General features: G+C 35.6%; 1 protein-coding gene across 1 annotated transcript; it reads left to right on the top strand.

The window, feature by feature from the left end:
* The first annotated feature begins 24,588 nt into the window (after positions 1–24,588).
* LOC125369560 lies at positions 24,589–25,855 on the top strand. The gene is made up of 3 exons (XM_048372334.1): positions 24,589–24,758; positions 24,926–25,019; positions 25,337–25,855. Exons 1-3 carry the CDS (start codon positions 24,589–24,591, stop codon positions 25,853–25,855), a joined length of 783 nt encoding a protein of 260 aa, XP_048228291.1.
* The last annotated feature ends 1,438 nt before the right edge of the window (positions 25,856–27,293 follow it).

The raw sequence follows: 27,293 nt of genomic DNA, 5'->3' as shown, positions 1-27,293 counted from the left end.
CAAATTATTTTTTTGCAGAGCATAAGTTTGGATTCAAAAATTCACCATTAATTTTTTAGACCTTATATTATGATAAAATTTGTATATGTTAGAGCCCTATGTGTCTAGTTTTATAGAAAAAAGGAATCAACTAATTTAGAATTCTGTAGTGAAAGTTATTGACTCTCAGGTCTAGCAAGGTCAAGCTGTCCAATAGGAAAGAATTGTGCATAAATGTTAAGCTTACACATATAAAGAGCATATCCTGAAAATATACTAATTGCATACCAAGCGTAAACACTTATTGTAGGTATATTTTTGACCAAATATATGTCATATTTTAGGATCTCAAGGCATCGGTGAAGCTCGAGAAGGAAATACAGGTTGTCCATAAGGAAAGAAATCACAAGTTCTTTATTCTCTTCCATACGGCTAAGTGTAAGGATCAAATCAAATTGATTTAAACACAAGCATAGATAAAGAACACAAGTGAAAGGAAGGACGTGAGGGATAAATCTATGCTCACTAGTCCAAGTGTTGATAAGTCCACAAGTTTCTTGAAAGAATGAACTGAATCGAGCAAGGGCGTGTTCTGGCCCGTGTTACCAACACGGGCCATGTTCTCGAATGTCTCAAGGGTGTGTTCTTGCCCATGTTAGCGAACATGGGTCGTGCTCTAGGGCGTGTTACCCTCGGAAACCGTGTTACTTCAAAGTGCTTAAGTTACACAGCTTGGAATTTTTGCACGGGCTCAAACATGGGCCGTGTTGACTTTTCAAAAGTCAACCCAAGGTCAAACGCCTCTGATTAGGTCTGGTTTCGCCTGGATTTTATTTAAAATTGCTCGAGTACTGATGATAGACCTATAAAATCTCCTAGAATACAAAGGGACATAAAACACAGGTGATCTTGGAATAGCAACACAATAAATGCTAAGAAAATGCACAATAATATGTAAGCAAACATGTGTAATACATCAGCTCTAAACAAGAACTAAGAATAGGGTATAAATCCATAAAATATATTAATCATTAATCAATCAATGAACTTGAAAATCCATACTAGGCATTGGATCGGTGCCTATGATTGCCGCTTCCATGCGCTTTCACTCAACACTCGTACTTATGCTCCCTAAATAAAATAAAACCATTATATTAGACAAAGATTAGAAAGATGCATAAAAGAAATGAACAAAATGAGAAAATAGGTAAGATATTGGATCCAATAAGGAAAGAAATCACAGGTGCTTTGTTCTCTTCTATACAACTAAGCGTAAGGATCAAATCAAATTCATTTAAACACAAGGGCAGATAAAAAACGCAAAAAAATGAAAGGACGTGAGCGGAAAGTCTATTTTTATTAGCGCGAGTGTTGACAAGTACAAAAAGTTCTTAAAAGAACCGATAACTTGATTTCCCACAAGCTATTGCACTGAAATAATATGCTAACTTGCCTCAAGTAGCATGTAGTTTTTATATTTTAAAGCCTTCATTCCATAAGAAAAAGAAACTAGAAGATAAATTTGAATAAATAAATAAAGAAATATGGATAAACTAAAATCAAATCAAGAACCAGAGAGTAGTTGACTAGGCAACAACTTTCATGATTCCAAATTTCATGAGCCAACTTAACAAAAATAAGGAAAAATTAGCATGGGACAAGCTTGACCGGTGGTATTGAGGCATGACTTGATGATGCAAATCCACACTTGTAAGGGAGAAATCATGATGCTTTTCATTAATACAAGCAGGAATGCACACGTTTTGATGTTTAAGAGGCATATAATGAAGTAAATTGGGCCAGAGTCTTATTAGGTATGCCCACGCGAAATTAGCCTTGTTTTCGTTAAGGAATCATGGGAGACAAGCTTCAATAGTCGCATTAGAGTGTGACATGATGATCAAGAAGGACGAGATGCAAATCCAAGCGTGCAATGGAGAAATCATGTTAGTTTCAATTAATCTAGATGCACAGGCGGTGGAAACTGCCAAGCTGGAGTATGGTATGGGCAGAGGGATATTCCAATGGAGCGGTGAAATGCGTAGAGATCGGAAAGAACACCAATGCCGAAAGCACTCTGCTGGGCCGACACTGACACTGATAGATGAAAGCTAGGGGAGCGAATAGGATTAGATACCCCAGTAGTCCTAGCCGTAAATGATGGATACTGGGCGCTGTGCGTATCGACCCGTGCAGTGCTGTAGCTAACGCGTTAAGTTTCACGCCTAGGGAGTACGTTCGCAAGAATGATGAGAATGCAAACATTTGGATGTTTGGGATGCATATAATGATGTAATTTGCAACGGAGTGTTATTAGGTAGGCCCACAAGAATTTTCTCTTGTTTTTGTTAAGTTGGCTCATAAAACTTGAGACTACGAGAGTTGTTGGCCAGTCAACTCCTCTTTGATTCTTGATTTAACTTTAGTTTATTCATCTTCTTTTACTTATTTATTCATATTTAGCTTCTAATTTCTTCTTCTGAATAAGGGTTTTTGCACTATGAAAATCGCATGCAATTGAATATTTTAGTTTCCTACCTTGCAAAGAAATAAGTTGATTTGGGACCGATATGAATAAGCTTGAGAACTCCTTTTGAATTGCGGACCCCCAACACATTAACATGAAAACCATAACTTGATTTCCTGCAAGGTAGAAAACTGAAATAATTTGCTCATTAGCCTCAAGTATTCAGTTACATGTGGTTTTTATAGTGCGAAAGCCCTCATTCCATAAGAAGAATAAAATAGAAGTTAAATATGAATAAATAAATTACAGAAAGATAAATAAACTAAAGCCAAATCAAGAATGAGAAAGGAGTTGACAGGGCAACAACTCTCGTAGTCCTAAATTTTATGTGCTCTCATATGCCACCGGAAGAGCTTGTCAATTGGGCTCCCATATTTCCTTATGCCAATCCTTGTATCATCAGGAGTCATCGTCCTTAGAGGAGCAAGGAATGACTACAAAGCCAAGAAAAATGACTCGATCTAAACAAAAAATACACATTTAAAGATTGCCAAATAGCTTCTCCTTCCTAAGAACTTCTAAGACACATCTAACATGAAAAACATGATTATTAAGATTCTTAGAATAAATCAAGATGTCATCAAAATACACAACTACAGATTTACAAACAAATTCACGCAATACATGGTTCATTAATTTCATGAACGTACTAGGTGCATTTGTTAACCTAAACAGCATAACTAACCAGTCATATAGACCATAATTGGCCTTGAAAGCCATTTTCCATTCATCCCCAGTTTTCATGTGAATCTGATAGTAAAAAGACATGCACCATGTAGCTTATCAAACATATCATCTAACTTAGGGATAGGATGATGATACTTTACCGTTATTATGTTAATTGCACGACAGTCTAAACACATTCTCCATGTGCCATCCTTCTTTGGAACCAAAATTACTAGAATCGCAAAAGGACTTAAGCTCTCACGCACATACCCTTTTGTCATTAGCTCAACCACTTACCATTGAAGCTCCTTTGTTTCCTCGGGATTGCTTCTATAAGCTGGTCTATTTGGTATGGCAGCCCCTGACATGAAGTCGATTTGATGTTCTATGCCCCTTTCTAGTGGTAAAACAATTGGCATTTCTTCTGGAAAACATCATCAAACTCCTGCAAAAGATTAGCAAACATACTCGGGAAGGAAAGATCAAGGTCAGCAGTGTTCAGGTATACATTTGTCTAAGTAACCAAAAACACTACCCTATCGTATGCAATGCATGCCTAATCTCACCTTCCTTAGCCAAAAAACTACCTATTTTCAATTTAGGTTGCTCACTTGCTTGATTACCACTATCTTTACCATTCTTGGGTGGTTTAATAACACGCTTGCCATTTTCAATGTCAACCCTTTCTTTCTCTAATTTACTTTAGTCATTGTACACTTCCTTAGGAGAAAGAGGTGTCAATGTAACTTTTTCCCCTTCCTTCACAAAACTATACATATTAAGAAAGCCATCATGATGAGCTTTTCTATCAAATTTTCATGGTCTACCTAACAAGATATGGCCTGTATGCATTGACACTACATCACATAGCACCTCATCTGTGTTATGAAGGGTACAATAACCTACTTATTCACCTTAATCTCACCAGAATTGTTAAGCCATAGCAATCTATATAGTCTAGGATGAGGCATCAAGTTCAATCCTAGTTTTTCAACCATTGTAATACTAACAACATTAGTACAACTTCCACTATCAATGATAAGGATACAAGTCTTACCTTATACATGGCACCTGGTGGAAAATATGTCCTTTGCTGCCGAATATCGTCATCATCCTTCATTTGCGTACTGAGTGTATGCCTAGCAACCAAAAGATCACCCCTAATTGGCTCTTCAACACCATTATCACCGCAATCTCCTAATTATGGAATTTTTCCTCCTTATTGTCACTATTCTCACTTTTGGATTCAATCTCGCCATGCTCTCTAACCACCATAGCTGCTTATTTGGACATTGGGAAGCAATGTGTCCATTTCCCATGTACTTGAAGCACTTAATGTCTCTATTTCTACTTTTGTTCAATTCGGGTTTAGTTTGTACTTTGGTGTCCGAACTCCCTTCTGCTTTGTTATCTTGCAAAACATATTTATTATCATCTTGTTTACCTCCTTTCCAAGTGCTATTCCATTTCGGTTTGAAACTAGAACTACCCTTGAAGTCATTCTTTGTTGGCCATCTAGGTTTGAGTTGCTTTTCCACTTTAATGGAAATGTACACCATCTCATCAATCTCCATACAATGTTGTAACTCAATCCTATTCAATACCATCTGCTCATACCACATAATAGCATAGTCACTAAAATGATTAACCACCAATCTCATCTGCTTCTCATCTGAAAAATTGTGACAATCAAAGATATAATGAACCCTTTTTTCGCAGTCTAAATAGGCTTCAAGGTTAGATTTACTTGCAAAGTTGGGTATCCTAAGTTTGATACTACCTAGGTTTCAGTCAACATCATCATTACCATACCCATTACCACCATAATTGCTACCACCTCTACCCAAGTTAGGGTTTTGCCTAGCTCCTATACCCACACCATAATTTACACTAAATCCTCTTCTACCAGCTCCTATGAATGCAGGGTTATTGTGATCCTTATAAAGTTGATCATAATATCTATCATTTCCAATAGGTTCTTGTCTATGATCACCTTGCCTTACATCCACTCCAATATTATGCCTATTACCATTATTCCCTCCAAGTGCTGCAATTTGATCTATAAGTGTTCTTTGGGTAGCCTCCATAGATCTAGTCATCTCCGTTGTATCTAACTCACATCTTTCCAACCTCTCATTCAAAGTAGTTATGTTTCGTTGTAATCTCTCATTCTCATACATTTGTGGCAAAGAAATACCAAGTTGTTGCATCCTAGCCTCATTATCATTGCCACCATTACTACCATTTGAACCACTTAACATGGCTGCAATAAAATGTTAGAAAAAACAATTAAAACAATAAAAAAAATTAAAGTCCTCACAATCCCTCATGTGTATACCCTCAAATAATGGGGATCTTCACTCGTGTTTCACACTAATAAGTATGTTCTCACAAGGTTAAACTTCACTAGATCTGAATATGAAATTACACAAAATAAGAATAATAATGTAAATCAAGAACACAACGTACCTCTACTCCAAGATCTCCAAGAAGCCAAAATACCTTCACAAAAACCTAAAGAAAGAACTAAATAACTTAAAAGGACAAGGATATGCAATCTGATTTCCAAGAACCAAAGCTCTAATACTAAATGTTAAGAACCTTTAAGAATAGAATATACGAACTTTAATAGTTATGAATTTGTATATCACTAACCTAGACCCACTAATAAATTGAATCAAATCGTAGGATCACTCTAGATCATATTATAAAGTTGAGCAATAGAATTAGAACCTAAAGAAAACTAAGTTCTTTAAACCCTAATCCTAGCACGCCACAAAGATAGGTCAGACCTTTGATAAATGTTAAATGCATTCAAGAAGAATACAAGAATTCAAGCAAAGGTTGCTAGAACAATAAAAAATATCATTAATAATCAACACCTAAAGTAACATACGACTTGGTTCAAATTAAATAGACTTGAAACTAACCCTAGAATAGAACTAATAGAAAAAAGACTATTCTGCCATAAATAAACTTAATAAAACTAAATCAAGGCCTACAAGCATATTTCGGCCTTAATTAGTTCTTCATGGGCTTGAACCTTCAATAGATTGAATAAAGCCTAATCTTGATGTTCCTTAATAGTTATGGATCCTGTGCCTTCAAATGGACTCTCCTTGCTAGCCCGATCTTGTATATAACCATTTAAGGCTTGTTGCAACTTCTTGGCTCTAGACCTTGTTATTGGGCCTTGTTGGAAGCTTACTCCTTATTTGGCATTCTTAGCTTTCCTTGCATGCTCCTCATCAAGCCCATCATCTTCAAGCTTTTCTTGTGCTAGCCTATCCGTATCACGAACCTAGACTTATTGCTCATGTCCTTCGTTTCTTTTGTGTTCTTTGTCTACTCCTTTATTTAAATCAATTCGATTTGATCCTTACGCTTAGACATAGAAGAGAATAAAATATTTGCTATTTTGTTTCCTCATCAAATCCAAAATCCAAACTATGTTCTCATTTGTTCATTTCTTTTGTTCATCTCTTTCAATCTATGTCTTGTTTTATGGTTTGGTTTTATTTGGCAAGCATAAACAAGAGTGTTGAGTTTAAGTGTGTCGAAGCGACAATCATAGGCACCGTTCCAATCCTTTGACAAATGTGAAGAAACAAAATTAGTTGATCGAGTATTGATATCATTCTTTCAATGATCATGGAAGAATCTTTTGGAGGAAAGAGGGAACACCGAGAATTGAGGCATGCCCAAATATCTTGATTCAGGATTTGCACTATTAAGATCTCCATCATTCCTTATTCCTCTAGGGACGAGGACTCACGATGACACAAGGATTGACGTAAGGAATCATGGGAATGTAATTGACAAGCTTAACCAATGGCATTAGGGCTTAGCTTGATAATCAAGTCGGACGAGACGTAAATCCACGCATAGTAGAGAGATATCATGTTGGTTTTGATTAATCAAAGTGTAATGCAAGTGGGCATGCAAGTGTTTTGATGTTTAGGATGCATATAAAGAAGTAATTTGAGTGGGGATGTTATTAGGTAGGCCCTCGTAGATTTTCCCTCCTTTTCATTAAGCTGTTATATGGAACCTCCATAAATAAGCTTGAGAACCCCTTCTGAATTGCAGACCCCCAACACATTAACATGACAACCCTAAGAACCAATTCGGTTCAACCCCTAAGAAAGGTTAGAAGACACATTTCTTAGAAAGATGATCAAGAATTAGAACCTAAGGAAAACTAAGTCCATTAAGCACCAATTCCAAGTAGACCACCAGGATAGATGAACTCCTTGATAAGTAAGATTAGCATTCAAACAAGAACACAAAGACAAATCAAATAAGCTTTACGGTAAAAATACCAATTATCATTCAACTTCAAGTTTCTTTTACATCAAAATTCGTACTAGCCTTATATAGAGGCCTTAGAAAACTCTAAATCTTAACTAATAAGGATTTACATCTCATCTAAAATAAGGATAACCTTACTAATTAAAAAAGATAACTTAAGCAGAATCCTAGTTAGGTTAAAATACATGTGTGGCCGCCCAAAATAAGACTTATAACCCTAATTTACATAAGTCATAGAGATGGGCCTCACAACATAAGCCAAGTTAGGCCCAAAGTCTTCATATGCTCCAATTCAACTTCTTTGGTCTTTTTAAGCCCAATTAAATTAATTTAAACCCAATAAACTGAATTAGATTAATGAGCCTTGAACTTAATTCCAATTCTTCAAGTCTTGATGTGTCATTAGCCCAATAGTCTTGGATAAGCTCATTGACTTGTAATTTTAATCGAACTAGGACTCCTAGTTGATCTAGGATTCCTTTCGTTGCTTGTACTCCTAATATCATCAGGAATCCTTGTAGGATTAGGATTCCTAGTTGAGTGAGGACTCCTTATTGGATTAGAATTCCTTGAGCTAGTAGGATTTGCATCATCAAGACTCCTTGTTAGTATAGGATTTGTTGTGCTAGTTTGGTTCGTATCAAGCTGGCTCATAAAGTTTGGGACTATGAGAGCTGTTGACTAGGCAACTCCTCTCTAGTTGTTGATTTGACTTTAGTTTATTCATCTTTATTTATTTATTTATTCATATTTAGCTTCTAGTTTCTTCCTTATATGGAATTCGGGCTTTTGCACTATAAAAACCGCATCCAACCGAATACTTGATAGTAATTAGATATTATTTTAGTTTTCTATATTGCAGAAAATCAAGTTATGGGTTCTTTCAAAAACCTTATGGACTTATCAACACTTGCACTACCAAGCATAGACTTATCCGTCGTGTCCTTCCTTTCTTTTGTGTTCTTTATCTACTCTTGTGTTTAAATCAATTTGATTTGATCCTTACACCTAGCTGTATGGAAATGAATAAAGAACTTGTGATATTTTTCCTTACCAGATCTGAAATCCTACCTATATTCTCATTTTGTTTGTCTCTATTATATCTCTCTTTCTAATCTCTATCTAGAATGATGGTTTGGTTTAATTTGGGGCATAAACATGAGTGTTGAGTGAAACCACGTGGAAGCAGCAATCATAGGCATTGATCCAATGCTTCAAAGAATGTGAAGAAAAAAATTAGTTGATCATGTGTTGATATCATTCTTCGAATGATCACGGACGAATATTTTAGAGGAAAGAAGGAATGACAATAATCGAGGCACACCCAAATATTCTGATTTAGGATTTGTACCATTGGATCTCCATCCTTCATTATTCCTCTAGGCACGAGGAATCCTGATGATGCAAGGTTTGGCATAAAGAATCACATGAACGCAATTGACAAGCTTAACCGATGGTATTGGGCCTTAGCTCGATGATCAAGTAGAATGAGCCATAAATCTATGCGCATAAATGAGAAATTATATTGTTTTTATTAATCCAAGCATAATACAAGTTGAAATTCGAGCTCTTTGATTTTTGAAATGCATACAATGAACTGATTTGGATCGGAGTGTTTTTAGGTAGGCCCACGTGAATTTACCCTTATTTTTGTTAAGCTGGCTCATAAAATTTGGGACTACGAGCATTATTTCCCAGTCAACTCCTCTCTAATTCTTGATTTGACTTTAGTTTATTCATATTTCTCTATTTATTTAATCATATTTAGCTTCTTATTTCTTCTTCTTATGGAACGAGGGCTTTCACTCTATAAAAACCGCATGCAACCGAATTAATGCAACCCTAAAGCCCGAAGAACCAAGTAGCCAACTAAGTCAAGGAGATCAAGTTCCAAGGCCAAGTGATCTATTATTCATCAAGGGAGATGAATTACATGAGCTAGAGCTAAGAGAATGAAGGGGGGCCTTAAATGGTCTTATTTAAGATATTTGGGCCAAGCCTTCGAAGCCATATGAAGAGTTAGAGTTAATCAAGCCCAATCTTGTTATTAACATAATTCAACATGTCGGGGCATGAATCTTTAAGTTGTGGATGAAATTTTACTCAATAGAACAAGGGAAGGCCAAATTCTTAAAGAGGAAGTAAGGAAAGAAGCTTAAAGATGAAACAAGAAGGTGCATGCTTGTGAGCTTGACCTAGCCACCTAATTTTATTTAGGAAACAAGGGCACCTTTTAGTTATTTAAAAATATTAGGTATTGATTTAGTCCATTCTTCCTATATCAAAGATTGCCTAAATCACTCTAGTTACTTATTTTATTATTTAGGAAACTTTTTAGTCTTTGATTTTTATTTTCCTATTCTAGTTTCTTCCTAAACGTGTAAAGGAAGTTAAGGTTGTATCTTTGGTAATTTGAACACACTATAGCCGAATGGTTCAAGTTAATGAATATTTTTATTATTGTTCCGTTGATAGAATGCAATTCTTGGTTCTTCTAAGAACTTATGAACTTATCAAGACTTGTTCTTATGGCGTTCTTTGAGACTTAGCACTGACCTTCTTTCTAATCTTGAGTGCGGCGTCCAAAACCTATCTATACCAATGTTCACATTTCTATTAAAGTGTTGGATCGAGGACTTTGTTCATGAGTCTAACTTTAGACATTCTGGGCAATAATTTCACAACGTGTTTCTTGCAAAATCCATCAAGAATCACATCATTTGGTATAAGAGCTAAGGCTCAAAATCAAGTTCTATTTATCCTTTGATATCTTCCTTGTTTGTGTGTTAAAATTTCTATCCTACAACCTTAATTTTTTTTCCTTTCACCCATTCCTTTGAAAACCTAGCTGCCATCTATCATCCATTCACCAAGTTCGAAAATTTGGGTCTTCAATTTCATATTCTTTATTTCTTTGATTCAAGTTTATTTATTTCAATTTAGTTATTGGTAAAAAAGAAAGAGAAAAGCAAAGAAAAGAAAATAAAGAAAAATAAAAGCACAGGGAAAAGAAAGAAAAGAAAAGAATAAAAAAAGTAAAGAAGTTTCAGTTCATCAAAGAGAATCCAAGTTTGTTATATTTCTTCATTTATGAGTATTGATATTTTATTCAAGTTATTAAGGCTTTCTTGTTTATCATTTATTGCTGCCATATAACATAACTTCACACCATACTAGTTATTTTACTTTTACCTTAACCATTTCATTTGAACCCATTTTCTTAAAAACGTGCTACTTAAGCTTTAGAAAGATCTTGAGTAGTGTCAATTAAGCTCTAAAAAGGCTATTTTGATTAAGAAATAATTAGTACTTACAAGAACTATAGAAAGAATTAGAGCGAAAAAAGGCAAGAGTGTGTGAGTCTAAAAGAGGGTAAAAGCCGATTTGTGCGAAACACGAGAGTATGACCTTTTTTTACTGCAAACACATAAGGGAGTATGTGAGGAACAACAAATTTCTTTGTTTTGCAGATTTACATAATGTCTTAAAGTAAAGATAAAGGGATTGCGGAGGACGAGCTAAAGGATGTGGACCTAAAATTGTACATGAAGGTTATACAAGGGATCTTGGAACGGCTCAATATAAGGTTCAAGAGCATGGATGAGAGGTTGGAGAGGGTGGAGTCAAGTTCCCAAAGGGGGCAGCCTAAGCATCTCAATCAACACAACGGGAGGCCGAGGTACATCCATGACATGGACCATGAAGAATATGATGATGATAACTTTGAAGAGGTGGAACGTGGGTCTAATGTAAACCGAGGTAGATTTGACAATTATGAAAGAGGAGCAAGGAGAGTAAATGGGAATTTCGAAAACATTAAGATGAAAATCCCAACTTTTCAAGGAAAGAGCGATCTCGAGTCTTATCATGAGTGGAAAAAGAAAGTGGAGCTTATGTTCGATTGCCACAACTACTCGGAAGAGAGAAAGGTAAAACTTGTTGCTGTAGGATTTACTAATCATATTATTATTTGGTAGGACCAACTTGTGATAAGTAGGAGGAGGAATCGAGGGCATCCTATTTCCACAAAGGAGGAGATGAAAGCTGTGATGAGGAGACATTTTATTCCTTAACATTATCTTAGACAGTTGCATAATATATTGCAAAGTCTAGTGCCAGGATCTAAGAGTATTGAAGAATAGTATAAAGAGCTGGAGATTGCAATTATTCGGGCTAATGTGGATAAGGTTGCGAAGCAACAATGGCAAAGTTCCTGCATGGATTGAACCGAGACATAGCTAATATGGTTGAACTTCAACACTATGTGGAAATGGAGGATATGTCACATATGGCCATGAGGATTGACAGACAATTGAAGAGCAATAGTGCCAAAACTAATTCAACCTCAACTTCCCAATGGAAGTTGAATTGGAAGAAGGATAACAAGACTGTTTGTAAGCCTAAATTTGAGTCTTTCAAGGATTACAAAGTGGATGGCACAACAAATTGTAATGTAAATCACTCCTCAAACATCCAAAACTAGAGATATTAAATATTTTAGGTGTTTGGGAATGGGCCACATAGCTTCTCAATGTCCAAATAGAAGAGCTATGATGATGAGGGACAATAGGGAAGTGAAGTTCGAAAGTGACGAAGAAGAAGAGAAGCCACCCTTAGAAGATGGTAGTGACCAAGAGTATGCAGAACATGGTGATATGTTAGTGGCAAGGCGAGCATTGAGTTTGCAAACAAAAGAGGAATAGGTACAAAGAGACAATATCTTTCATATTAGATGTCGAGTCAAAGATAAGGTATATAGCATGATAATTAATGAGGGTAGTTGTACTAATATGGCTAGTACAGAACTTGTTGAAAAATTATGTTTGCCAAGTTTTAAACACCCTAGGCCATTTGAGCTTAAATGGTTGAATGATTATGGTGCGATTAGAGTTGCTAAGCAAGTATTAGTGTCTTTCTTTATTGGTAGGTATAAGGATGAGGTGTTGTGTGATATGGTGCCTATGCATGCTGGACATATTCTTTTAGGCCGCCCATGGCAATTTGATAGACGAGTCATTCATGATGGTTTTACTAACAAGTACTCTTTTAGAATGAATGCCAAATCTATTACACTTGTTCCTTTGACACCCAAAGAGGTGTATGAAGACCAAATGCACATGAAAAAGGAGACCAATACAAAACACATGAGTGATGGTGTGCAAGAAAAGAAAAAAAAAATGAGAGCATGAGTTCACAAAAAGAAGAAGAAGAAAGAGAGTATGCGCATGAGAGAAAACATAAAAAGGTGAGGTTGTGAAAAGTGAGAAAAAGGAAAGGAAAGAGAAGAGAGTGTGAGGTGAAAAAAGCCTCCTTGGCCAATCAGACCATGTTTGTACTTATGTAAAAAAAGGCCTATTTTAATGCTAATGAGCTTAATTCCTCTTTTCCTAGTGCTTTTGTCTCTTTGTTATAGGAATTTGATGATTTATTTTCCGAAGAGACCCCACATAGATTACCACCAATTAGAGAATAGAGCATCAAATTGATTTCATTCATGCATTACCTATTCCTAATCGGCCTGCCTATAGGAGCAACCCTGAAGAGACTAAGGAACTGCAAAGGCAAGTTGAAGAATGATGACTAAAGGATTAATTAGGGAAAGCATAAGCCCGTGTGGATTTCCAGTTTTACTTGTGCCTAAAAAGGACAAAACATGGAGGTGCATTGATTGTCGTGCCGTCAACAAAATCACTATAAAGTATAGACATCCCATTCCTGGGTTAGATGATATGCTTGATGAATTACATGGTGCTTGTATCTTTTCTAAGATTGACTTAAAGAGTGGTTATCATCAAATCCGCATGAAAGAGGATGATGAATGAATAACTGCATTTAAAACAAAACATGGATTGTGTGAGTGGTTAGTTATACCTTTTGGCCTTACTAACGCACAAGTACATTTTTGAGCCTTATGAATCATGTTTTGTGTGCTTTTATAGGAAAATTTGTAGTTGTTTATTTTGATGATATACTTGTTTATAGTCATAACTTGGATGATCATATGGAGCATGTGCGCATGTTGTTACATGTTTTGCGGAATGAATCTTTATTTGTCAATTTCAAGAAGTGTTCTTTTTGCACTAATATCAAGGTTCACACTTCTAGTAAAGTGTTGGGTCGAGGTCTTTGTTCGTGAATCTAACTTTAGACATTCTTGGCAATAATTTATAGCGTGTTTCTTGCAAAATCCATAAAGAATCACATCACGAATAATTGAGGCTAATGAACATATATTATTTTACTTTTCTAGCTTGTGGGAAATCAAGTTATGCGTTCTCTCAAGAACTTTGTGGACTTATCAACACTCGCACTAGTGACATAGACTTATCCCTCACGTCCTTCCTTTCTCTTTTGTTCTTTATCTACCCTTGTGTTTAAATCAATTCAATTTGATGCTTACGCTTAGCCGTATGGAAGAGAATAAAGAACTTGTGATTTCTTTCCTTATGGGATCCAAAATCCTACCTATGTTCTCATTTTGTTTTTTTTATGGCCTACTCTCTAATCTCTATCTTATAAGATGGTTTGGTTTTATTTGGTGAGCATAATCACGAGAGTTGAGTGAAAGCGCATGGAAGCGGCAATTATAGGCATTGATCCAATGCTTCAACAAATGCGAAGAAAGAATATTAGTTGATCATGTATTGATATCATTCTCCAAATTATCACGGATGAATCTTTTAGAGGAATGAAGGAACAACGAGAATCGAGGCATGCTAAATATTCTGATTCAAGATTTGCACTACTGGGATTTGCATACTTCCTTGTTCCTCTAGGCATGAGGACTCCTAATGAGACAAGGTTTGGCATAAGGAATCATGGGAACGCAAGTGACAAGCTTCAATGGTGGCATTGGGGCTTAGTTTGATGATCAAGCAGGACGATACGTAAATCCATGTGCGTAAGGGAGAAATCATATTGTTTTCAATTTATCCAAGCATAATACAAGTGACAATGTGAGCATAAGAGGAACAAACTAGAAGATAAATATGAATAAATAAATAAAGAAAGATGAATAAATTAAAGTCAAATCAAGAACGAGAGAAGAGCTGACTAGGCAACAACTCTCGTAGTCCCAAACTTTATGAGCTAGTTTAATGAAAATAAGAGAAAATTTGTGTGGGCCTACGTAATATCACTTTGACCTAAATTACTTCATTATCTGCATTTCAAACATCAAACAGCTCGAATTTTAGCTTGTATTACGCTTGGACTAATCGAAAATAACATGATTTCTCACTTACGCACGTGGATTTACATCTCATTCTACTTGACCATCAAGCTGAGGCCCAATGCCAGTGGTCAAGCTTGTCAATTGTGTTCCCAGATTCTTTACGCCAAATCCTATGCCATTAGGAGTCCTCATGCCTAGAAGAACAAGGAAGGATGGAGATCCCAATGGTGCAAATCCCGAATTGGAATATTTAAGCGTGCCTCGATTCCTATCGTTCCCTTTTCCCTCCAAAAGATTCACCCCTGATCATTCGGAGAATGATATCAATACACGATCAACTAATTTTCCTTCTTCACATTCGTCAAAGCATTGGATCAATGCCTATGATTACCGCACCAGTGAACCTAGACTTATTGCTCACATCCTTCCTCGCTTTTGTGTTCTTTGTCTGCCCTTGTGTTTAAATCAATTTGATTTGATCCTTATACTTAGCCATGGAATAAAGAACTTGTGATTTCTTTCCTTATCGGATTCTAAATCCTACCTATGTTCTCATTTATTTATTTCTTTTGTTCGTCTCTTTCTAATTGATGTCTGGTATGATGGTTTCATTTTATTTGGCGAGCATAAATAGGACTGTTGAGTTAAAACACATGGAAGTGACAATCATTTGCACCGATCCAATGCTTGGACAAATGGGATGAAAGAAAATTAGTTGATCGAGTATTGATATCATTCTTCCAATAATCGCAGACGTGACTTTAAGAGGAAAGAGGGAACGCCGAGAATCAAGAGACGCCCAAATATCCTGATTCATGATTTGCACTAATAGGATCTCCATCATTCCTTGTTCATCTAGGCACGATGACTCCTAATGACAGAAAGATTGGCATAAGGAATCATGGGAATGCAATTAAAAAGCCTAATTAGTGGCATTGGGGATTGGCTTGATGATCAAGCAGGATAGGATGTAAATCCACAAGCGTAAGGAAGAAATCATATTATTTTCATTAAAGTCGAAGTTTAGACAGCTCACAGTAGTTCTACCTATAGAAAAGATCATCAAAGAGGAGACAACCCATTTATGATTTCAGCCAAGAAGACTAGACTAAGCCTATATAAGTGGGAATGCAAGCGTTTTGATGTTTGGAACACATATAATTAAATAGTATGGGTCAGAGTGTTATTAGGTAGGCCCATGCGGATTTTCCCTTACTTTTATTAAGCTGGCTCATAAGATTTGTGACTACGAGAGAAAATTCATGTGGGCCTACCTAATAACACTGCATACCAAATTACTTAATTGTAAGCATCCCAAAGATTAAAAAGCTCTCATTCCTGATTATATTATGTTTCAATTCATTGATAACATTATGATTTCTCCCTTATGCATGTGGATTTACGTTATGTCCTGCTTGATCTTCAAGTTAAGCCCTAATGCCATCGGTCAAGCTTATCAATTGCATTTCCATGATTCCTTATGCCAATCCTTGTTTCATCGTGTGTCATCGTACCTAGAGGAATAAGGAATGATGGAGATCCTAATGGTGCAAATCTTGAATCAGAATATTTGTTCGTGACTAGATTCTCATCGTTCCCTCTTTCTTCCAAAAGATTCATCTCCGATCATTCAGAGAATGATATCAACACTCGATCAACTAATTCTCTTCCTTCACGTTCATCGAAGCATTAGATTGGTGCCTAAGATTACCGCTTTCACACACTTTCACTCAAAAGTTGTGTTTATGCTCGGCAAATAAAACCAACCGTCATACTAGATAGAGATTAGAACTAGAGACATAAAAGACAAAAAAAATGAGAATGTAGGTAGGATTTCATATCCGATAAGGAAATAAGTCATAAGTTCTTTCTCCTCTTCCATACGGCTAAGCGTAAGGCTCAAATCAAATTGATTTAAACACAAAGGTAGACAAAGAACATAAGAGAAAGGATGAGAATCAAGGCACGCCTAGATATTCTTATTCATGATTTGCACCATTGAGATCTCCTTCATTACTTGCTCCACTAAGGATGAAGACTCCTGATGACACAAGGATTGGCGTAAGGAATTATGGGAGTGCAATTGACAAGGTTGATCGATGGCATTCGGTCTTTGCTTGATGGTAAAGTAGGATGAGACATAAATCCATGCGCGTAAGGGAGACATTATGTTGTTTTCGATTAATCCAAGTGTAGTATGAGTGGGAATTCAACCGCTTTAATGTTTGGGATGGATATAATGAAGTATTTTTAGTCGGAGTGTTATTAAGTACCCCCACGCAAATTTTCCCTTGTTTTCGTTAAGCTGGCTCATAAAATTTGGGACTATGAGAGTGTTGAAAAGTCCACAAGTTTATTGAAAGAACACATAACTTGATTTCCTACAAGGTAGAAAACTGAAATATTACCCTTATTAGCTTCAAGTATTCAGTGGCGTGCAATTTTTATAGTGCGGAAGCCCTCATTCTATAAGAAGAGACTAGAAGCTAAATATGAATATATAAATAAATAGAGATTAATAAACTAAAGTCAAATTAAGAACTAAAGAGGAGTTGACTAGGCAATAACTCTCGTAGCCCTAAATTTTATGTGCCAACTTAATAAAAATAAGGGTAAATTCAGGTGGGCCTACCCAAAAACACTCCTACCCAAACTACTTCATTATATGCATATCGAACATCAATGCACTCAAATTCTGGCTTGTATTATGCTTGAATTAATCGAAAACAACCTTATTTCTCCATACACGTGTAGATTTACGTCTCTCCTGCTTGATCTTCAAACTAAGCCCAAAGCCACTAGTCAAGCTTGTTAATTGCGTTCCCATGTGCTTATGCCCAACCTTGCATCATCAGGTGTCCTCATGCCCAGAGCAACAAGGAAGGATGGAAATCCTAATGGTGAAAGGCCTGAGTCAGAATATTTGGGCATGCCTCGATTTTCGGCCTTTCTTCTTTCATCTAAAAGATTCCTTCACAATCAGTCTGAGAATGATATCAATACACGATCAACTAATTCTCTTTCTTCACATTCGTTAAAGCATTGGATCGGTGCCTATGATTACCGCTTCCATGCGCATTCACACAACACTCGTGTTTATGCTCCCCATATAAAATAAAACTAACATACTAGATAGAGATTAGAAAGAAAGATACAAAAGAAACAAACAAAAAGAGAATATAGGTAGGATTTTAGATCTGATAAGGAAAGAAATCACAAGTTCTTTATTCTCTTCCATACAGCTAACTAAGGATCAAATCAAATTGATTTAAACAGAAGCTTAGACAAAGAACACAAGCGAAAGGAAGGACATGAGAGATAAGTTTATGCTCACTAAAGTATTAATAAGTCCACAAATTTCTTGAAAGAACACATAACTTGATTTCCTGCAAGGTAGAAAACTAAAATAATATGCTCATTAGGCTCAAGTATTCAGTTGTGTGCAGTTCTTATAATGCGAAACCCTCATTCCGTAAGAAGAACACACTAAAAGCTAAATATGAATAAATAAATAAATAAAGATTAATAAACTAAAGTCAAATCAAGGACCAGAGAGGAGTTGACTGGGCAACAACTCTCGTAGTCCTAAATTTTATAAGCTAGCTTAACAAAAATAAGGATAAATTCAGGTGGGCCTACCTAAAAATACTTCCATCCAAATTACTTTATTATATGCAATTCAAACATCAAAGTGCTCGAATTTCGGCTTGTATTGCACTTTGATTAATTGAAACAACATGATTTCTCCCTTACGCACGTGGATTCACGTCTCTCCTACTTGATCATCATGCTAAGCCAATGCCGGTAGTCAAGTTTGTTATTTGTGTTCCCATGATTCCTTATGCCCAACCTTGTATCATTAGGAGTCGTCGTGCCTAATAAATCTAATTCTTGTGGCGTACATGCAATTGGGGTTTAAGGGACTTAGTTTTCCTTAGGTTCTAACCCTTGATTATCTTTCTAAGAAATCTGTATTCTAACCTTTCTTAGGGTTTCAACCAAATTAGTTCTTGGGGTTTTCATGTTAATATGTTAGGGGTCCGCAATTCAAAAAGGGTTCTCAAGCTTATTTATGGTGGTTCCATAGCATAGCTTAACAAAAATAAGGGATAATCTGCAAGGGCCTACCCAATAACACCCCGACTCAAATTACTTCTTTATATGCGTCCCAAACATCAAAACGCTTGCATTCCCACTTGTATAACACTTGGATTAATGAAAACCAACATGATATCTCACTAATGCACATGGATATACATCTCGTCCTACTTGATTATCAAGCTAAGCCCCAATGCCACCAATCAAGCTTATCAATTGCATTCCCACGATTCCTTATGTCAATCCTTGGGTCTTTGGGAGTCCTCGTGCCTGGAGGAACAAGGAATGATGGAGATCCCTATGGTGCAAATCTTAAATCAGAATATTTGGGCATGTCTCAATTCTCGGCATTCCCTCTTTCCTCCAAGAGATTCTTCCACAATCATTCAGAGAATGATATCAATACTCAATCAACTAATTTTATTTCTTCGCATTTATCCAAGCATTGGATCAATGCCTATGATTGTCGCTTCTACACACTTTAACTCAAGACTCTTGTTTATGCTCGCCAAATAAAAGTAAACCATAAAACAAGACAAAGATTAGAAAGAGACGAACAAATGAGAACATAGTTTGGAGTTTGGATATGATAAAGAAAGAAATAGCAAGTTATTTATTCTCTTCTTTGTCTAAGCATAAGGATCAAATCAAATTGATTTAAACAATAGGGTAGACAAAGAACATAAAAGAAAGGAAAGATGTGAGCGATAAGTCCAGGTTCGTGATACGGATGGGCTAGTACAACAAAAGGTTGAATATGATTGGCTTGATGAGGAGCACGCAAGGAAACCTAAGAATGCTAAAGATGGGCTAAGCTTGCCATAAGGCCCAATAACAATATCTAGAGCCAAGAAGTTGCAACAAGCCTTAAATGGTTATATACAAGAATGGGCTAGCAAGGAGAGTTCATTTGAAGGCCCAAGATCCATAACTATTAAGGAGCATCAACATTGGGCTTTATTCAATCTATTGAAGGTTCAAGCCTATGGAGAACCAATTAGGGCCAAAATATGCTTGTAGGCCTTGGTTTAGTTTTATTAAGTTTATTTAGGGTAGAATCATCTTTTTCTTATTAGTTTTCTTCTAGGGTTTGTATCAAGTCTATTTAACTTGAACCAAGCCGTATGTTACTTTAAGTTTTGATTATTAATTATATTTCATTGTTTTAGCAACCTTTGGTTGAATTCTTGTATTCTTGTTGAATGCATTTTACACTTATCAAAGATTTGATCTATCTTTGTGGTATGCTAGGATTAGGGTTTAAAGGACTTAGTTTTCTTTAGGTTCTAATTCTATTGATCAACTTTATAATCTAATCTAGAGTGATCCTATGATTTTATTCAATCTGTTAGTAGGTCTAGGTTAGTGATATACAGGTTCATAACTATTAGAGTTCGTATATTCTATTCTTAAAGGTTCTTAACATTTGGTATCAAAGCTTTAGCTCTTAGAAATCAAATTGCATATCCTTGTCCTTTTAAGTTATTTAGTTGTTTCTTTAAGTATTTGTGAAGGTATTTTAGCTTCTTAGAGATATTGGAGTGGAGTTACAGTTGTGTTGTCAAAAGAAGGAGAAAATTCATGGTATCAGCAAGCAATTAGAATATGAGATTATATTTTTATAGTTCAATCTCCTTCTTTTCTTCTTTTTACTTGTTCTTAAGCGTTTGGGCAGAATTGAGAGAATTGGTGTGCAAGGGTTGTTCAAGCAATTTTGGTCGATTTTTTTTTGTAGAGTTTGCTTTTGATCTAATCCCTTATTGATTATAACAACATTATTGAAGGTCTTAGATGGGTCTTCGAGCTTAAAATTGGATTTTGGTTGTTGTTTGTTCAAAAAAAGGATACAAGAACCCGAATTGCAATATTGCTTTCTTGAAGTTTTTTCTTCAATTCTTTTCTTATAATTTTGTTTCTTCAGTGTTTTATATTGTTTTCTTATTTTTTTCATCATTCATGATTGATTCAATTATGTTATAACATAAAAAATTAAAAAATAGCCGAATTGGGTATTTTAGATTCTTGATTGTTTTTCTTATTTCTTGAGTCTTAATTTCTATTTCTTTCACATGTCCATTGCATCTTTAATATTTTTCATTGAGTTTCATCAAATCAAAGTTGTTTAGGGTGTATCTTTTTTATTAGGCCGAATTAGAGTCTTGATATTCTTGCACGTATTTTCTTGATTCTTGTATGCTTTGAGTCTTTAATTCATATGTTCTTTGTTTCTTTAGTTGCTTTCTAGTGTTCTTGAGTCATTAAAAGTTGGAGAGAGAATTTCTTTAAAACTTAACGATTTGCTTCTTACCTTTTTCTTGTTTCCATTTTACATATTATTGCTTCTAGATAACTTCTTTATATGTCATTCACTTCCTTTTGAGTTTCTTTACTCTTTGATGCCTAATTTTTTAATCCGAACACAATCTTGATACTTTCTTAAAATTTAACGTTTGCTTCAAATAAGTGTTTTAATCTTTGATTCTTGTGTACTACAAAAAGAGTGATAGAATATGTAGTGATTCTTTATTCACACAAGAATATTTGAAAACAAGCTTGAGCGATATGAAGTTTAACCTTGTGCGAACATAATTAGTAGTGTGAAACATGAGCGAACATCCCCATTATTTGAGAGCAAACACGTAAGGGAGTGTGTGAGGACTTTAGTTTTTATTTATTTTATTTTATTGTTTTTCTAACCTTTTATTGCAGCCATATCAAGTGATTCAAATGGTAGTAATGGTGGCAATGATAATGAGGCTAGGATACAACAACCTAGGATTCCTTTCCTAAAAATGCATGAGAATAAGAGATTATAACGAAACGTAACTACTTTGAATGAGAGGTTACAAAGGTTTGAGTTAGATACAAGGGAGATGACTAGACTATGGAGGCTAACCAAAGAACCCTTATAGATGAAATTGCTGCACTTGAAGGGAATAATGTTAACAGGCACAATGTTGGAGTGGATGTAGGGCAAGGTAATCATAGACAAGAACCTATTGGAAATGATATGATAGGAAATCATCATCTTAGCAACCATACACCCTAATAATCAATAAGTTATGATACATATGAAATGCAAGAAAAGACCTTCCAATCAAGATGATTCTAGAACCAAAGGATCTCGTCAAGTGAAGTTAGGGAAAACTACTTCCAATAATGAAACTAGCACTTGAATTTAACTCCAAACGCCACAAACCAAGTATGATTTGATAAGTTAAGAATTAAACACAAGATTTTGGTTAGAGAATGCCACAAACTAAAAATAGTTTGATAAGTTCAAAGCTCATGCAATAACTTAAGTAGAAACACTCACAAAGAGCAAATAAAGATTATCATTCATCAATTGATTTCTTACAAATGAATTTGGCTTTGATATTTATAGCCAAAACAAGACAAAGAACCCTAAATGGATGTCTTTTGTGCTTTCCCACACTGTCCCCTTTAATTCCCATTAAAACTCATTAAAAGTGGTTGTTTTTACAATGATGGCAATCATTTTGTAACTCCCAAATGACAACTAATCACGTGCATCCACTTTGTAACTCCAAATTATAACTAATCATGTGTGTCTATTGATAACTCCAAATGATAACTAATCACACCCTAACTTAAGAAAACCTAATAAAAATGAAAATATAAAGGCTTCCAATGAATTATATTTTGCCTTTGAGTTCGGTCCAAACTTATGGCACTAAATTGATGATTTTGGTCCCTTTTTGCAATTCAAAACCTTGGACTAAGCCTTATTGTGTTTGAACACTCCAAACATCTTTAATTAAGCCCATTTGTAGTTCTTGTCTTTGTTGTATCATGATAGATATGATTATCAACTTTATGACGATCATGATAATCCTGCATCCATAGGAGCTAGTAGAGGAGGATATAATGTCAATTATGGTGTGGGTATAGGAGCTAGGCGAAACCTAACTTGGGTAGAGTTGGTGACAATTATGGTGGTTAGTCATTTTAATTATGGTAACGATACCCAACTTTGTAGGTAAATATAATCTTAAAGCCTATTTATAGTGGGGAAAAAGGGTTGATTATATCTTTAATTGTCATAATTTCTTGGATGAGAAGCAGATAAGATTGGTGGTTAGTCATTTTAGTGACTATGCTAGTATGTGGTATAAGCAGATGGTAGTGAATAGGAGAAGAAACATGGAAGAGCCAATTAACAATTAGGTGGCTCTTAAGAATATTGTGAAGAAGAGATTTGTACCTTTGCATCACCAAAGGGAGTTGCATCAAAGACTTCAATGCTTAAGGCAAGGTACAAAGTGTGTTGAAGATTACTTTAAGGAAATGGAGATGTTGATGACTAGGCTGGGCTTAGTGGAGGATATAGAAGCCACAATAGCACGTTTCCTTAAAGGGTTAAATAAAGAATTTGCTGATAGGATTGAGTTACAATATTATGTGGAGATTGATGAAATGGTGCACATTACCATCAAAGTGGAAAAATAACTCAAACTGAGATGGGCAGCAAAGAATGACTTAAATGGTAGTTCTAGTTCCAAATCAAATTGGAATAGCTCTAGAAAAGGAGGTAAACAAGATGATAACAAATATGTTTTGTAGGATAACAAAGCAGAAGGGAGTTCGGACACTAAAGAACAAACTAAACCTGAATTGAACAAAAGTAGAAACAGAGATATTAAGTGCTTCAAGTGCTTAGGAAATGGACACATTGCTTGCTCATGCCCAAATTGGCGAGCTATGGTGTTTAGAGAGCATGGCTAGATTGAATTCAAAAGTGAGGACGAAATTCCATAATTAGGAGATTGCAGTGACGATGGTGTTGAAGAGCCAATGAGGGGTGATCTTTTATTTTCTAGGCATACACTCAGTGCGTAAATGAAGGATGATGATGATATGCAGCAGGAAAGGAACAATATTTTCCACACTAGGTGCCATGTATAAGGTAAGAATTGTATCTTTATCATTGATAGTGGAAGTTGTACTAATGTTGCTAGTGTTACAATGGTGGAAAAACTAGGGCTGAACTTGATACCTCATCCTATACTATATAAATTGTTATGGCTTAACAATTACGGTGAGATTAAGGTGAATAAGCAGGTTTTTGTACCCTTCACAAGAGATAGGTACACATATGAGGCACTATGGGATCTAGTGCCAATGCATGCATGCCATATCTTGTTAGGTTAACCATGGCAATTTGATAGAAAAGCTCATCATGATGGCTTTCTAAATAGCTATAGTTTTGTGAAGGAAGGGAGAAAAGTTACATTGACACCTCTTTCTCCCAAGGAAGTGTATGATGACCAAAGTAAATTAGAGAAAGAAAGGATTGACATTGAAAATGGCAAGCGTGTTATTGAACCACCCAAGAATGGTAAAGATAGTGGTAATCAAGCAAGTGAGCAACCTAAACTAAAAAAAGGTAGTTTATTGGCTAAAGAAGGTGAGATTAGGCATGCACTCCATACTGATAGGGTAGTGTTTTCGGTTACTTATACAAATTTATATTTGAACACTGTTGATCTTGATATTTCCTTGTCGAGTATACTTGCTAACCTTTTACAGGAGTTTGATGATGTTTTCCTTGAAGAAATGCCAACTGGTTTACCAACAGAAAGGGGTTTAGAACATCAAATCAACTTCATGCCAAGGGTTGCCATACCAAAATAGACTAGCCTATTGAAGCAATCATGAGGAAACAAAGGAGCTTCGATGGTAAGTGGATGAGCTAATGGCAAATGGGTATGCGTGTGAGAGCTTAAGTCCTTGTGCAGTTCTAGTAATTTTGGTTTCAAATAAGGATGGCACGTGGTGAATGTGTGTAGACTGACGTGCAATTAACAAAATAATGGTAAAGTATTATCATCCTATCCCTAGGTTAGATGGTATGCTTGATAAGCTACATGGTGCATGTCTTTCTACTAATATAGATTTGCAAAGTGGGTACTATCAGATTCGCATGAAAACTGGGGATGAGTTTATAATGGCTTTCAAGAACAGATATGGTCTATATAAGTGGTTAGTTATGCCATTTAGGTTAACAAATGCACCTGGTACATTCATGAGATTAATGAACCATATATTTCGTGAATTTCTTGGTAAATTTATAATTGTATATTTTGATGACATCTTAATTTATTCTAAGAATCTTGATGATCATGTTTTTCATGTTAAATGTGTCTTAGGAAGGAGAGGCTATTTGCCAATCTTAAAAAGTGTAGTTTTTGTTTAGATCGAGTCATTTTTATTGGCTTTGTAGTTAGTTCTAATGGTTTAGAGGTTGATGAAGAAAATGCTAAAGCTATCAAACAATGACCGATACCTCAAAACATTAGCCAAGTTAGAAGTTTCCATGGTTTGGATAGCTTTTATAGGCGGTTTCATTAGGGACTTTAGTAGCTTAGACGCACCATTGAATGAGTTAGTAAAAAAGAATGTTGGGTTTCCATTGGGATGATGCACAAGAACATGCATTTAATTTACTTAAAGACAAATTGTGTAATGCACCTTTATTGATTTTACCTAACTTTGATATGACCTTTGAGATTGAATGTAATGCTAGTGACAGTGGAGTTGGGGCTATTTTGATGCAATAGGGAAGACCCATATGTTACTTTAGTGAGAAGTTGAATAGGGCATCATCGAGGTACCCAACAAATGATAAGGAGCTATATGCATTGGTTTGTGCAATGCAAACTTGGCAACATTATTTGAGGCTAAATGAGTTTGTAATACACACAGATCATGAATGTTTAAGGAATCTTAAAGGGCAAGACAAGCTAAATGGAAGGCATGCAAAGTGGATGGAAATTATTGGGACCTTTCCATGCATGATCAAGTATAAGAAAAGTAAGGAAAATGTGGTTGATGATGCTTTATCTCAAAGGTATGCACTTCTTAATACTCTTAATTCTAAGTTATTAGGATTTGAGTATATAAAAGAATTGTATGTTAATGATTTAGATTTTGGCATAGTGTATGATGTGTGTAATAATGGAGCTACATTTGATGAGTTCTATGTGTTTGAAAGGTTTTTGTTTAAGAAAAACCGATTGTCTGCGCCAAATTTCTCTTTGCATATGTTATTGATTAAGGAGGCACATGGTGGTGGATGAATGGGTCACTTTAAGATAAGTTAGACCTATGATATTATTTTGGAGCAATTCTTTTAGCCTGGCATGAAACGAGATATACAAAAGGTTTGTAATATATGTGTTTTTTGCATGCAGGCTAAATCCAAATTATAACCCTATGGGTTATATGCACCTTTACCCATTCTTGATATGCCTTGGAGTGATTTGTCTATGGATTTTTACTTGGTTTGCCTAGAACCAGGAAGGGTAAAGATAGCATATTTGTTGTTGTGGATAGATCTAGTAAGATGGCTCATTTCATTCCTTGTCATAAAATAGATGATGCATGTCATATTGCTGAATCGATTCTTAAGGAAGTAGTGTGTTTGCATGGTGTACCTAAGACTATTATTAGTGATAGGCATGTGAAATTTTTGAGGCATTTTTGGCGTGCGTGGTGGGCTAAATTGGGCACTAATGTACTATTTTCTACTACATGCGATCCATAAATAGATGGTCAAATTAAGGTAGTTAATAAAACCTTGGTGTAATTGCTTTGTGCTTTAATTTTTAGGACTTTTAAGATTTATTGCCATATGTGGTATTTATTTATAATAGGGTTGTTCATAGCACTACATATACTTCACCATTCCAGATAATGTATCGCTTTAATCCTTTATCTCCAATTAATTTGATTCCTTTGCCTATTAATAAGCTTGTTAGTATTGAAGGTGTTTGCAAGGCAGATTTAGTGATGAAGATGCACAAACAAGTGAAAGATAGGATTGAGAAGCAAACTGAAATGATAGCCAAAAGGGTAAACAAAGGAAGAAAGAAAGTTGTGTTCAAGCCTGGTGATTTGGTTCAGGTCTATTTTCGAAAGGAAAGGTTTCCAAACCAAAGAAACTCGAAATTGAGTCCAAGGAGTGCTAGTCAGTTTCAATTTCTTGAGAAGATCAATTAAAATGCATATAAGATAGACTTACAAGTTGAGTATAATGTAAGTGGTACTTTTAATGTTGTTGATCTAACTCCTTTTGATATAGATGATGAGCTTGAATCATGGACGAATCATTCAAAAGAAGGAGGGAATGACATAGATGGGCTAGCACAAGAAAAGCTTGAAGATGACAGGCTTGATGAGAGCACGTAAGGAAAGCTAAGGATGCTAAAGATGGGTTAGGCTTGCCACAAGGCCCAATAACAAGGTCCAATGCCAAGAAGTTGCAACAAGCCTTAAATGGTTATATACAAGATTTGGCTAGCAAGGATAGTCCATTTGGAGGCCCAAGATCTATAGCTATTAAGGAGCATCAAGATTGGGCTTTATTCAATCTCTTGGAGATTCAGGCGCATGGAGAACCAATTAAGGCCGAAATATGCTTATGGGCCTTGGTTTAATTTTATTAAGTTTATTTAGGGCATAATAGTCTTTTTCATATTAGTTGTCTTCTAGGGTTTATTTCAAAACTATTTAACT

Source organism: Ricinus communis, chromosome 3, assembly GCF_019578655.1.
Source record: "Ricinus communis isolate WT05 ecotype wild-type chromosome 3, ASM1957865v1, whole genome shotgun sequence".
Lineage (NCBI taxonomy): Eukaryota > Viridiplantae > Streptophyta > Magnoliopsida > Malpighiales > Euphorbiaceae > Ricinus > Ricinus communis.
The sequence above is the reverse complement of the archived record's forward strand: the minus strand, read 5'-3'. Positions and strand labels throughout refer to the sequence as shown.

Bases quoted from the DNA above. Each gene is read 5' to 3' on its own strand.
- LOC125369560 (XM_048372334.1), top strand. From the start codon at position 24,589: ATGGTAAAGTATTATCATCCTATCCCTAGGTTAGATGGTATGCTTGAT. The intron at 24,759-24,925 runs GTTAGTTATGCC...AATGTGTCTTAG, and splicing joins AGATATGGTCTATATAAGTG to GAAGGAGAGGCTATTTGCCA. The intron at 25,020-25,336 runs GTTGATGAAGAA...TTGATGCAATAG, and splicing joins TTAGTTCTAATGGTTTAGAG to GGAAGACCCATATGTTACTT.